Source organism: Dipodomys merriami, unplaced genomic scaffold, assembly GCF_024711535.1.
Source record: "Dipodomys merriami isolate MVZ:Mamm:240054 unplaced genomic scaffold, mDipMer1.0.p SCAF_12, whole genome shotgun sequence".
In the NCBI taxonomy this organism is placed as follows: domain Eukaryota; kingdom Metazoa; phylum Chordata; class Mammalia; order Rodentia; family Heteromyidae; genus Dipodomys; species Dipodomys merriami.
The window spans coordinates 39,161,745-39,175,223 of record NW_027202493.1 but is presented as its reverse complement, the minus strand read 5'-3'; the positions used below and the strand labels follow the sequence as shown (position 1 = coordinate 39,175,223).

At 55.2% G+C, this 13,479-nt stretch overlaps 1 protein-coding gene across 6 annotated transcripts in view; it reads right to left on the bottom strand.

Annotated features, from left to right (window-relative positions):
* The window catches only part of Sorbs3 (sorbin and SH3 domain containing 3), a 30,439-nt gene that overhangs the window by 1,416 nt on the left and 15,544 nt on the right, over positions 1-13,479 (bottom strand). For 5 of the 6 annotated variants that reach the window (XM_070016618.1, XM_070016617.1, XM_070016619.1 and 2 more), the window contains 15 exons: positions 12,750-12,788; positions 12,219-12,315; positions 10,509-10,593; positions 10,256-10,342; positions 10,097-10,150; positions 8,775-8,930; positions 8,260-8,306; positions 7,669-7,811; positions 7,220-7,269; positions 7,066-7,112; positions 6,744-6,858; positions 4,185-4,310; positions 1,384-1,701; positions 1,043-1,146; positions 679-785 (listed from right to left, as the gene is read on the bottom strand). In XM_070016618.1, coding sequence (XP_069872719.1) covers positions 679-785; positions 1,043-1,146; positions 1,384-1,701; positions 4,185-4,310; positions 6,744-6,858; positions 7,066-7,112; positions 7,220-7,269; positions 7,669-7,811; positions 8,260-8,306; positions 8,775-8,930; positions 10,097-10,150; positions 10,256-10,342; positions 10,509-10,593; positions 12,219-12,315; positions 12,750-12,788 — 1,575 coding nt within the window. The remainder of the gene's footprint in view (positions 1-678; positions 786-1,042; positions 1,147-1,383; positions 1,702-4,184; positions 4,311-6,743; positions 6,859-7,065; positions 7,113-7,219; positions 7,270-7,668; positions 7,812-8,259; positions 8,307-8,774; positions 8,931-10,096; positions 10,151-10,255; positions 10,343-10,508; positions 10,594-12,218; positions 12,316-12,749; positions 12,789-13,479) is intronic. The other variant, XM_070016620.1, reaches the window with a different exon arrangement.

The window sequence follows — 13,479 nt, the reverse complement described above, 5'->3', positions numbered from 1 at the left end:
CAAGTGTTGCCCTGACCTTCCATGCCCAGCCCCATCACCACCACCCCCAGGAGCCTTTCCCTGACCCCGCACCTCCCAAACCCAACAACCACTAGCCACATGGGTGATGAACATTTGAAATGTGGGCCCCAATGCCTGCTTGTTGGGTAGTAGGGCTTCTGGCTGTTCAAGTCCCTCTTGGCTTATGTTTGAAGCTCAGGGCTGGTCTGCTCAGAAGACAGGGTTGTGGTGCGAAATCTGGTGGCTGGGTCACCTAGAAACCAGCCTAAGGTTTCCTATATTGGTCTTTTGCCTGCACTGCATGGGCTTGTGCTAAAGGTCTGAGATCTTCTTCTGCTCCTCTTGCAGGCTGGAGGCGTGGCTGGTAAGGCAGACACAGTGTGAGGTGGGGCCTTTTCCACCTGGGTCTTTTGTCCCAAGAGGCAGGAAGGAGCAAAGTTCTTGGGGTCAGGAACTCTGCCTGAGTCCATGACTCCATCTATGACGCTGGACTTGGCCAGTGTCCACGGGCCACGCCCCTCTTCAGGGTATGAAGGAAAGGTGACTAACAGACAAGCTGGCTTCAGAACTGTACCCAGTGCCCCGCCTGCCCGGTAGTCAGGTCAGAGGCTGGTGCACAGTAGTCAGGCCATGTTGAGCCAGCAGCCCCTCACCCCCCCATTCCCCAGGCCCTCATACCCACAAACCAGCCATCGTCACACTGTTGCATGACGTCGACCCGGTCCCCCTCACGCAGCTCCAGCTCATCCTCATTCTGGGGTCTGTACTGGTACATGGCCCGGTACCTGTGGGAGGAGACCCCATGGGAGCCGGACACCTCAGCCCTCTCCCAGGCCTTGGAAGAAATGCCACATCCTGTGCCTTGTCCCATGCCCCATGGTGCCCCATGCCCTCCTCCCCGGACCCCGGACTGCCCAGGCTTTGCAGAGACAAGGCCTCCTGATGGGCGTTCCCGACCTCTAGGTGGTTTAGGATGGGCCCCCGGAGGTGCACTCAGCTCTGCGACCCCCCAACCCCAACCAAGCCCGCTCAATGTACTCACGGGGTCCAGTGTATCTGTGAGGTGCTGGAAGAGGAGACCCCCAGATCTAGAGGCCGGCTGGGGCTTCGAGGGCGGGGCTGGGCTGCCCCAGAAGGGCCAACACTCTGGGGGGTCACAGGGAGGAGGCCGTGAGGGGGACAGGCGAACAGCCATCTTACTGGCCGGTCCTCCTACACACTCTTTGATCTTAGTTCCCAGGGTGACCCCCAGACCCAGCAGGAGCCCCTGTTGAGGGGGCTGGGGCAGGATGGGCACACTGTGGTTTTACACAGCCCCCCATGACTCTGGGGGAGGCTGGGATGAACCCCAGGACAGGGGAGGGGGAGGGCAGGGCGCCTCACCTGTGTCTGGGGTCTGGGCTCCGGCGCAGGGTAGGAGAAGCCGCTGCGGCGGGGGGAGGTCCGGCCCCCCCAGTCGGTGGGGTCTGCGGGGCTGCGGGGCGCCGATGGCGAGCCGGGGCGGCGGGCCTTGCGGGCAGCGGCTGCGGTCAAGCGGGGAGACCCGGGGAGCTGGGGGCCGCCGTCCTCGCAGAAGCGGAGCCGGGGCTCGCGATTCACCTGCACGTAGCTGGCGGGGAAGATGCCCTGGCGGCCGGTGCCCGTGATGCGCCCCTCGTACCAGTTCTCGTTCACCTTGCGGATCAGGCAGATGCGCTCCCCCTGGGGACGGGAGGGAGGTTGTCCTGGAGCCCCACGGGGCCCCACGCGTGTCCGCGGCCACCCCGCATGCCCACGGAGCGCGCAGCAGGCCAGCCCAGGTCACACAGCTGGAAGGTGAAGTCAGGAGCCAGGGCAGCCCTGAGTTCAAATCCAGGCCTGCCTCTTTGGGAAGCCCACCTGACATGGCTGCCCGCCTCTGTTCAGCACTCTCTCCCTCCATAGAGAGCTGGTCACACACAGGCAAACCCGCTGGGCCGAGGCCAAGCCCTGCGGCTTTGGGTAATCTGCTCTGCCTCCCTGAGCCTGGTTCCCTCAAGCTGTTAAGGGGAGGGAACCATGAGGCTGCTGTGAGCGCAAGTGAGGTGGATGGCGGGCCTGGAAGAAGCACCGGAGAGGCCACCTGGTCCCTACCTCCGATTATTGATCCCGAGGAAGGCTGGACGCTGAGTGACCACCATCTTGGCAGCTGCCCAGGAGGAGGAGCCTAGCCCTGGCCTCTCCCACCCTCTCCAGATCACCCCCCATCTAGCCACCTCCTTCCCTCTCTGTCCCTGCGAGCAGCCCCTGCCTGGCACTCCCCAAAAGCAAACGATCTGAGGCCAGTTCCTTGCCTTCTTTTTCCAAAAGATTTTTTTTCACTTTATCCATAGTAAAAAAAAAGTACGTTTTAAGCCAGGTGCCAGTGGCTCACACCTGTTATCCTAGCTATTCAGAAGGCTGAGATCTGAGGATTGTGGTTCCAAAGCCATTCCAGGCAGGAAAGTCTGTGAGATTCTTATCTTTACTCACAGAAAAAGCCAGAGTAGTATTGTGGCTTAGTGGGTAGGGCGCTAGAGTTGAGCAAAAAGGGGCTCAGGGATAGCACTCAAGCCTAGGGTTCGAGCCCCAGGACCACCAAAAATAAAAATTAAAAAAAAAAATTATGTTCCGGTGGAACTGTGGCTCAAAGTGGTAAAGCATTAGCTTTGAGCCAAAAAAACCCTCAGAGACAGTGCCCAAGCCCTGAGTTCAAGCCCCAAGACCTGACCAAAAATAATAATAATTATTATTATGATGTTCTAATAACAGCCAAGAACCAAGCCCGGATGGTTCATGCCTATAATCATAGCTACTCAGGAGGCTAAGACCTGACAATCAAGCTTAGAGCCAGCCCAGGCAGACAAATCCAAGCGACTCTCTAACCAGCAAAATGTTAGAAATGGAATTGTGGCTCAAGAGGTAGAGAGCTAGGCTCCAGCAGAAAAACTAAAGGATAGTGTAAGACCTTGTGTTTAAAAAAAAAAAAAATGCAGGTTAGCTGGGTGCCGTTGGCTCACGCCTGTAATCCTAGCTACTCAGGAGGCTGAGATCTGAGAATCTCAGTTCAAAGCCAGCCTGGGCAGGAAAGTCCATGAGACTCTTATCTCAATAAACCAACAGAAAACCAGAAATAGTGCTGTGGCTCAAGTGGTAGAGCCTTCACCTTGAGCTGAAGAGCAGAGGGACAGCACCCAGGCCCAGAGTTCAAGCCCCACGACCGACAAAAAAAAAAGCAGGTTATGCCCCTCAGGGTCTACCTACCTGCAGATGGTAAAAACAGCTTTTAAAAATGGGTACAGGGGGCTGGGAATGCGGTTTAGTGGTAGAGTGCTTGCCTAGCATGCATGAAGCCCTGGGTTTGATTCCTCAGTACCACATAAACAGAGAAAGCTGGAAGTAGCACTGTGGCTCAAGTGGTAGAGTGCTAGCCTTGAGCAAAAGAAGCTCAGAGACAGTGCCCTGGCCCTGAGTTCAGGTCCCAGGACTGGCAAAAATAAAATAAATAAAAATGGGGCCAGGCGCCAGTGGCTCACGCCTGTAATCCTAGCTACTCAGGAGGCTGAGATCTGAGGATTGCGGTTCAAAGCCAACCCGGGCAGGAAAGACCGTGAGACTCTTATCTCCAATAAACCACTAGAAAACAAGAAGTGGCGTTGTGGCTCAAGTGGTAGAGTGCTAGCCTTGAGCTGAAGAGCTCAGGGATAACACCCAGGCCCAGAGTTCAACCGACGGAAAAAAAAAAATGGGTACAGAGCCAGGTACTGGTGGCTCATGCCTGTAATCTTAGCTTCTCAGGGGGCTGAAATCAGAGGATCATGGTTCAAAGCCAGCCCAAGCAGGAAAATTCTGAGACTCTTATCTCCAGTTAACCACCATGAAGACAGAAGTGGAGCTGTGGCTCCAACTGGGTGCTGAAGGGCAGCACCCAGGCCCTGAGTTCAAGCCCAAGGACCAGCACACACACACACACACACACACACACACACACACACACACATGCACAGGCACAGGCAAGACTACAACAAATAGGAATACTTGACTTTTTTTTTAAACAAAGAAAAAAATTGTTGCCATTTCCTGCAGTCCATTTCATACCTGACTCTATGCACCTTTATCTGCACCTGCACCTTTATCTATGTCTTCACCTGTCCCCCCAGACCCTACCACCTCCTGCCTGGCCCCACCTTGCGGAAAGACAGCTCCACCTCCAGGTCTCCCTTGAAGTTGTACTGGGCCACAGCGTCTCCGTACTCCACCACCTGATAGGTGGGGGGCTTGATGGGTTTGGGGGTCTCATCCGCAGGCAACACCTGCAGAAGAGATGCCACGTTAACAGCTCTGCCCAGGCATCAACTGGGCACACACCTGGGCTTGGGAGGGTGAAGCAATAAGACAAAATGAGTGGGCAAGAGATGCCCCTGGCCAGAGGGATGTCAGTGCCAGCACAGCCCCAGAAATGGAAGGGAAACCACAGCAGAGCAGGGTACAGGGGTTAGTCCCAGCGGCTTCCTGGAGGAAGAAATTTTAGCAGAGGACTGTGGAGTGGGGAATTAGATGTGCAAAGGGAAAGTCAGTCCAGTTAAATTGGACCATGGAGGAAAATGAAATATTCCGAGTTGCAGGAGCCACTGTTCTAAAACTGAGGATTGTGTTTGAGTGTCTTGGTCCCTCTCCTCCCTTTCAACCCCCTTCAGGGGCCCCCAAATCCTAATGTTCTTTGTTTCATCTTGCTCATAAAAACCAAGAAGCTAAGCTATTTCACACTAAAATGTCCACTGATGGACTGGACTCTTGTATATACTTTGTGAAATTTCAGCACCGAGAGATTAGACTGTGGGTAAGGGAGGTCTTAATTCAAAAGTCTTAATTAAACAATTATCCTAATGTACAGTTGAATGAAATATAAAAGTTGAATAAAAAACCACATAAAAAATCTGTGGGATGCAGCTAAAGCAGTGTCTAGAGGGAAATTCATACCATCAGATGCTTTTCTTAAGATGAAAAAGTTTTAAATCCATAACCTAAACTTTTCCTCTAACAATATAAAAAAGGAAAGGCAAATGAAACCTAAAATAAGCAAAAAGAAGGAATGAATAAAGAGGCAGTCATTAATGAAATTGCAAACAAAAACAATAGAGAGAAAGTAACAAAATCAAAAGCTGGTTCTTTGGCCAGAATAAGAGACAATGCACATAGCTGTACCAGGAAAAAAGATATAGGACAATCACTTCTGAGATTAAAAAAAGATAAGACACAGCTGGGCACTGGTGGCTCACACCTGTAATTCTAGCTATTCAAAAGGCTGAGATCTGAGGATTTTGGTTCAAAGCCAGCCTGGGCAGGAAAGGCCACGAGACTCATTTATTTATTTATTTATTTATTTGTCAGTCATGGGCTTGAACTCTGGCCTGGGTGCTGTCCCTCAGCTCTTCAGCTCAAGGCTAGTGCTCTACCACTTGAGCCACTGTGCCACTTCTGGTTTTCTGAGTGGTTTATTGGAGATAAGAGTCTCATGGACTTTCCTGCCCAGGCTGGCTTTGAACCAAGATTCTCAGATCTCAGCCCCCAGAGTAGCTAGGATTACAGGTGTGAGCCACCAGCCTAGCTTAAGGACATGAGACTCTTATCTCCAATAAACCACTCAGAAAACCAGAAGTGGCGCTGTGGCTCAAGTGGTAGAGCTCTAGCCTTGAGATGAAAAGCTGAGGGACAGCACCCAGGCCCAGAGTTCAAGCCCATGACCAAAAAAAACCAAAAACAAACACACACAAAAAAACTGGTGAGCCAGGCCCTGGGGATTCACATCTGTAATACAAGCTGAGGTCTGATGATCAGTGTTCAAAGCCACCTTGGGCAAGAGATTATCTCCAGTTAACACCAAAAAACTGGAAGTGGACTTGTGGCTCCAGTGAGAGAGCACTAGTTTTGAGCAAAAAGCTCAGGGATAGCGCCCAGACCCTAAATTCAAGCCTCCATATGGGCACACCCACAAAAAAATGATAAAAAGAGAGAATGGTATAAACAGTGTTATGCCAATAATTTAGGCAGTTTGACATTCCTTACTCACAATCACAATCACCAAAGATCACCTGTAGATTTCTATCAAGTCTAGAACTTGCATTAGGAACCACAATCTCTGTCTTAAAGAACCACTGAAACACTGAAGAAACTCATTCCCCAAGTAGTGAGAGCAACAGGTATAGTGGTGAAAGAAGGCATTCCTGTGTGCCTTGTGAACTGCCAAACACTTGTCCACGATTCAACTTGTCAACTAGGACAAGGATTCAGATGGCTCCCTCCCCCAAAGGCAGCTTTAGAAAGAAGGGTTCTGAGTGGGGAATGTTTGTGACCCTGATAGCATGGTGGCTTCAGGCTGAGAAGCTAGATGACGTGATCATCTCCTGAGTCAAACTCCTCCAGGTCAAAGACATTCAGAGAGAGGTGGGGGCTGGGAATGTGGCTCAGTGGTACAGTGCTTGCCTAGCATGCATTAAGCCCTGGGTTCGATTCCTCAGTACCACATACGCAGAAAAAGCCAGAAGTGGCACAGTGGCTCAAATGGTAGAGTGCTAGCCTTGAGCAAAAGAAGCTCAGGGACAGTGCCCCTGGCCCTGAGTTCAAGCCTCAGGACCGGCCAAAGAGAGAGGGGGCGGGGTGAGCCCTGACCCTCAGTGCTTTATATCTAGGAAACTAAGTCTCTCCCAGCCTGGCTGCAGCTGGCTCTCTCGTCTTCCCCCACTCACCTCCACATAATTGGCGGGGAAGATGCCCATCCGGCCATAGTGCTCTCCCTCCAGCCAGTTCTTGTCCACCTCCTTATGGATGTACACAATGTCACCCTTCTGCAGAGTAAGCTCCCTGCAGACCAGAGCAAGAATGTCACAGGAAGCACAGGAAGCGGAGGCCTTCCTAACCTCTACTGCTCCAGATCCTTGCCCAGGGCATGCCCGGTCTCCTCTACCCCTCTGGGGATGCCCCGCTGGAGTCCTGGGCCTCCCTCTTCCACAGAGCAGAGGAGCAAAGGTGGCCCAGGGTGGAAGAGGAAGGACTGAGCAGGCCACTTACTTGGGGGACTGTGCTTGGAAGTCGAACTTGAGCCGCGCGGCCTTCCTCTGGGCAGGGGAGAGGACAGAGTGGGCCACCCCAGCCAGGCTGGGGCAGTCTGGAAGAACAGGGGTCCCCAAGGCCCTCCCTGCCCCAGGACCCTGCCCCTCCCTACCTTCTCTTCCTTCCTGACTGGGCTGCTCCCTCTTTCCCGGGCACTAGACTCTGTGGAGAAGCAACATCTCAGCCTGAGGCTGGGGTGGGAATGGGGTGATACCTTGTCCCCACGCAGGACAGATGCCACACCGCACCAGCAAGGGGCTTTAGACCTTCCTGTCTGCTGTCTTCCGCAGAGTCCAGGTGAGGACAAAGATAAACACCACAGGCTGGTCGCCAGTGGCTCACGCCTGCAAGCCTACCCACTCAGGAGGCTGAGATTTGAGGATTGCAATTCAAAGCCATCCTGAGACTCTTAGCTCCAACCATGAAAAAAAGCCAAAAGTGGAGCTGTGGCTCAAGTGGTTGAGCACCAGCCTGAAGCAAAAAAAGCTCAGTGACAGTGATCAGGCCGGGGACTGGCACAAAACGAAAAAAGAAAGAAAAGAGGACTGGTCTTGGTCTTACCTCGGGCTGAAGAAGGGTAGGCAAAATCTCTACGACCCAGGAAGGGGCTTCCTCCTCCATCTGCCATTCTGTGGGGGCTCAGGGGTCGGGAGGGACCCAGGTAAGGTGCATGCGGGGAGCTGGACCTCCAGGCGGTGGCGGGGCTGCAGGGGTACAGAGCGCGCGCCACCTGCACAGGGGGGCTTCAGCTCCCACCCCAGACTCCCCGAGATCTTCCCCCCCCCTCCCCGCTGCTCCCCAAGGCATCTCCTGGGTCCCGGGCTCTCCACAGGATGTCCTGCTTCCCGAGCAGCGGGGCGGGCAAGGGTGAGGCCCGGGCCGGCCGACAGGGAGAGGGGAGGCGGCCCGAGCGCGCGGAGGCGCGGGTGGTGCCTCGGTGCCGGGGCTTGGGGTGGGGTGCAGCCTCCCGCCCCCACCCCCGCGGGACCAGAGGGGGCCCCAGGGCCGCTTTTCCGCTCTCCGCGCCCCCCTCCTCTCTCACACTCCCCCGGCTCCGGGCGCGCCCGTGCGCGGCACTCGGCCACGTCCCCTCCCGGCCGCCCGCGTTCCGGTCCCGGCCCGGCCCGCGCCCCGGCCCGCGCCGCCGCTCACCTGGCCGGGAGCCGCTGCTCCGGGGTCCGTCGGGGCGCCGGCGAGCTCTGTGCGGGGAGAAGGGGCGCGATCGCGGGCAGGACCGGGCCGGGCAGCCGCAGCCGCCCGCCTCCGGAAAAGTTCTGTGCCGGGGAGGGGCGGGCGGGCGGGCGGGACGCGGGGTCCTAGCGGCGCCCGGAGGAAGCGCGGGGCGGGAACGGGAGGCGGGGCGGCGGGGGAGCGGAGCCTGGCTGGAGATGCAGCGGGGCGACGGGGCGGCGGGGCGGGCGGGGAAGCGGAGCCTGGCTGGGGACGGGTCCGGGGCGCGGCGGGGCGGCGGGGCGGGCCGCGGCCCAGGCCTGACGTCAGGATTGGGCCCGGACGGTCCCCAGGGCTCCCTCGGACGCCCCGCGTTTTGTAAGGAGAGCGGGAAGGGCTGGAAGTGCGCTCGGCGTCCCCCAAGCCGGGGGAGGGGGAGGCTGGTACCGGGGTGGGGGGCACGCTGGAGGCGACACCTTGAGGGTGGAAGCTGGTACCTTGAGGAGCGTCATGGAGGAAGAAGCTATGTTGGGGGATGCGGAGGGGGTGCTCCCCGAGATGGCTGCTTTGGGAGACGGCTGCCGGCTCTCGATGGCCCGCAGGTCCTTGTCCAGCTCCGCGCTCAGCTTGGCCAGCTCTCGCTCCAGCAGAATCTGGGGGTGGGGGGGCGATTTGGATGGGGAACAGTGCACTGGGGGTGGGGGTGGGCTGGTCAGAGGTCAGGTGTGGGCCGCAGGCCAGGTCACACGTGCTTTGGTCAAGAGCAGGCCTCAGGGGTTGTGGGAGGCCAGGATAGCCTCTTCCGGCACAGAAGTGGGGCTCAAGGTGTCAGCGTGGGCACCCTGCCACCTGTCTCCTACCTAGCACGCCGGGGTGCTCGGCAGTGCCATCGTGTTTTCCTACTTTTTGCCACGTGAAGGGTTTGCCTGAAGGTTCGCTGTTTCCTCTCCAACTTCTGTGGCCCTCCATGGCCTGGCTTCACCCCTGCGCCGCCCCTCCCCCCATGCTGCCCATTTCACTATCCTGTGTGATACACACACACACACACATAACACACATGCATGCATCCCCCCCCCCTCTGCTTTTTCTTCTCCCCAGAACAGACTCCACCTGGCCAAGCTGAGCTCCACCTTCAACAATTCCTTGCACCCCTACCTGTAATCACAGCTCCAACCTATAATCCTAGCTACTTGGGGAGGCTAAGATCTGAGAATTGAGGTTCAAAGCCAGCCCAGGCAGACAAATCAGAGACTCTTATTTCCAATTTAACCAGCAAAAAGCTGAAGTACACGTGAAGCTCAAGGGGTAAGAGGCCCAGCCTTGAGCAAACAGTTCAGGCAACAGTTCTAGGACCTGAGCTCAAGCACCGCCACAGAAAGGAAAAAGGAATTCTTGAGAGCTCCAGTGTGCACTGACCTCTCCCTGCTTGTGTTCCGCTCAACCCATGTTAAGGATTTACCTTAAGCCAGGCACCATTCTGGGTTCCAGAGATATGAGAATCAGAGCCTTTTCCCCAGGCTTTCCCCATATTCACAGGGACTCTCAGAACCCAGACCCCCCCACACACACTTTTTTGTTTTGGTCAGTCATGGGGCCTGAACTCTGGGCCTGGGCGCTGTCCCTCAGCCCTGCAGCTCAAGGCTAGCATTCTACCACTTGAGCCACAGCGCCACTTCTGGCTTTTTTTGCTTATGTGGTGCTGAGGAATCGAACCCAGGCCTCATGAATGTAAGGCAAACGCTCTACCACTGAGCCACCTTCCCAGCCCTGACTCCCCGCTTTTCATCCTCAACACAGCTGTCCCACGCGCCTCTCTCACCTCGATGGGCTGGGAGCTCTTCTCCACAGGGTCATCCACCAGTGGTTTCTTGGGCTAAAAGGTAGGAAAGGAACGTGCAAGGGAATAAACACACTTTCCAAATGCTTCAGCTGAGGGGCGCATCCGCCCCCCACCCCCAGAAGACCTGGTGACATTCACCTTCTGCCCAGTCTCTATTTCTTGCATAAATTGGTTCCAGGAATCTTCTGTCCAAACATTCTCCACCTTCTCTCGGCGTTTGGACACCTGTATGGACATGGGGAACCAAGGCTCTGTTCAGACTGCACACCATGGACTTGCAGCCACCCCCATGCTCTCCTGGGGAGCACTGTCTGTGCCAGCTCTGCAGAAGGGCGTGGCCAGGCAGCATGCTGTGGGGGGGCCTCCATGGGGAGTGTGGTCGGTGGGCTACCTGGTTTGTAGGCTGGAGCCCCGAGGCTGCTCCAGGGTTATAGTTTAAGGTGCTTCTAGGTGTCTCTTCAGGGTGTTCCCAGCTTCTGAAGAAAAAGAGTAACATTTCTGTTTCCAAAGGGAAACTGAGGCATGAGGGAGAACACAACCCTGGTAAAACAGCCTTCTGTCTATCCACGCCCAGTGGATCTATGCCACCCGGCGCCTTCCTGTGGAAACTGGTATCGTGAAAGTATGCAAGAGTACAAGTTCCAACTTTACCACCTGAGTAGCTGAGAGCACTTGGGGAAAATTACATGGTGCTCTATTGAAGACCTGTCAGTGGGAGTGATTCAGTGAGGGAATGAAGGTGAAGTGCCCAGGAGAAGGTCTGGCACAAACATCAGCGCCATGGGTGGCCAACCCTTTCCTACTGGCCTTCCTTCAGTTGAGAGTCCGGCATTGTGTTTGATGTGCTGCATGCCTGCAGCTGCTCCTCTGGTTCCATGGTCTTACACCCATGGCCAAGGATAAAGGGTTACATCTTATTCCGAGGAAACAGCCCAGAACAAGAGGCTCCTAAGGCATCTGTTCCACAGAACGTGGGCAGAGGGTGGATTTAGGGGCCACCTCGGCCACAGGGGCACTACACTGTACCATCCTGGCTGCCTTTAATGTCCCAGATGCTGTTTCAAATCTGGAGATTTCTATCAGATTTCCTACATCAAGCTTAGCCAGTGATGGAATGTCTAACCAGAGGGTCAGGATTTGTTAGCTATAATTATGACCTTTCCTCTGATATTAGTAATTAAACGTGATCATGAGAATGGAATGTGTTGTTCCTAATGGGAGGAAGCTCTAGTCATAATTGGCCTTGTATTGGACTGGCTTTGTGCCAATCATGATGCAGGATGCATATGTATACCTCCCGTGGTCCCCACTTATAAGACAGGGAGGGATACCTAGACTCTGATTGGTTAAATGACCCAAGATCACATGGCTACTGGCAATGCATTGGCTTGAATCCCAACTCCGAATTTTTTTTTTGGTGCCTGTTCTGGGGTTTGAACTCAGGGCCTGGGTACTGTCCCTGAGCTTCTTTTGCTCAAGGCTAGCAACAGTGGCACTTCTGTTTCTGTGTATGTGGGGCTGAGGAATCAAACCCAGGGCTTCATGCTTGCTAGGCAAGCACTGTACCACTAAGCCACATTCCCAGCCAAACTCTGGGTTTTGTCTGGATCTCTTGTTTCTCTTTCATTGATGATGCCTCAGTCACAGGTCAGCAACGGCTGTGGTTGCGGGCACAAGCAGCTCATGGATGTAACTTTAGAGTTCCGACATTCTCAGGGTGGGGTGGAGCCCCTCCAGGGCGCCAGATGTGTTTACAGAGGGAAGATTTTCCACCTCCCCTCTCTATATCTAGGCAGGAACCTGGGTTGATGGCCACAGCACCCGTCTGCTCTTAACAGTTTCTGACCCAGGTCCCCATGATGCCCCCACACACATGACCCCTAAATCCTTAAAGGGATGAAGTCCTCCTGCAAACACAAATATTCATGATTTTAGTCAAAGTATGTAAAAATTTCCAAACTAGGAAAGGCTACCTTTCTCTTTTGACGGGGCAAATCAGGAAATCTAGGGTGGTAGAGACCTGATTGGGCCCCGAGTCTGTGCCAGATGTGGCCACAAGGGGTCGCCAGTCCCCCTCAGGGACATGGCAGGTGCAGCTCACCCGCTAGGAGTCACTGGCTGGTGGCCAGTCCTGGAGGCAGGTCTTTGCTGGGGCCCGGGATACCTGGGCTCTGCAGAGGAGGCACAGGAGGAAATCCCTGGAGGTGGAGGAAGACAGGCAGGGACAGAAGTTGGATAACTCCTTAAGGTGACAGAACCCACCTCCACCCTAGTCCCTTAGTGACTGGCTCCCAGGTGCAGAGGTGGGCCCTGGGCAGCAGCATGCAGGCTTTGCCCTAAACGTTTTACAAAATCTTCAGAATAGCTTTGGAGCAGGCAGTGAGTCCATGGTACAGATGAGGAAAGAGGGGCCAGGGAACATCTGGCCAACATGTGCTAGGGCAGGGACCCCATGGAAGGAAGGAAGAGTTCTGAATTTAGAGCTCCTGACATGAGCTATAAAAACTTCTTCTTATTAAATCCTGCTACCTAGGGAGCTCGGGAGCCAGGTGGGTCACCGGTCCCAGCTCCTCTCCAGCTACAGGCAGGCACAGGGCTGATCAGGCAAGTGAGCCCAGCCCATTCCCCTCACCTTTGAGTGGATCTTCCAAGGTCCAGTCCAGCTGCAGGTCTGGGAACAGAAAGTACTGGGTCACCAATGGGACAGGGTGCCCCAGGAGGCTGCCTGGCCAATCCCAGCACCCCCACCCCCCTCACACACACAGAGCAAGGGCTGAGGGCTGAGTCAGGACCTGAAGAATGTCCCCAGGGAGAGAAGGAGTTGGGAGAGCAGCCCGGAGAGGACTTCCAATGCCTGCCTTTGCAAGCTTGGGCCAGCCAATGGGGCAGGGCCTTGCCCACACGCAGCTCCTCCCACCTGTTCCCACACATACACACCCTTTCCTGACCACTGCCCTGGCCACTATTCCTTTCCCTTCCCTTTAATTCTCAATCCCTTTGCCCGGACCCACTTCTAGTGTGTAGTAAAATCTGAGGCTTTCTGGGAAGAGCTACTGTCCAATTGGCCCACCAAAATACCCTTCTCGGGAGCCCATCTTCCTCTCTCTGCTGGGCCCACTCCTATTCATAGCAGACCATAACTGACTGAGCATCTCACCCAACTCTTACCAAGGATTCCAGTGACCTCCAAGACAGCCAGCTGAATGATCAACCCCAAGTCTTCATCTTGCTAGACCACTGGCAGCATCTGTCACAGCTCACCCCCTCCCTCCCTTCTCCTCTCACCTGGCTACAAGTAGGTAGCCTGCTCTCTTGGTTTGTCTCCTCCCTCCCTGGCTAGACCTGCTGTCTGCTTAGCTGGC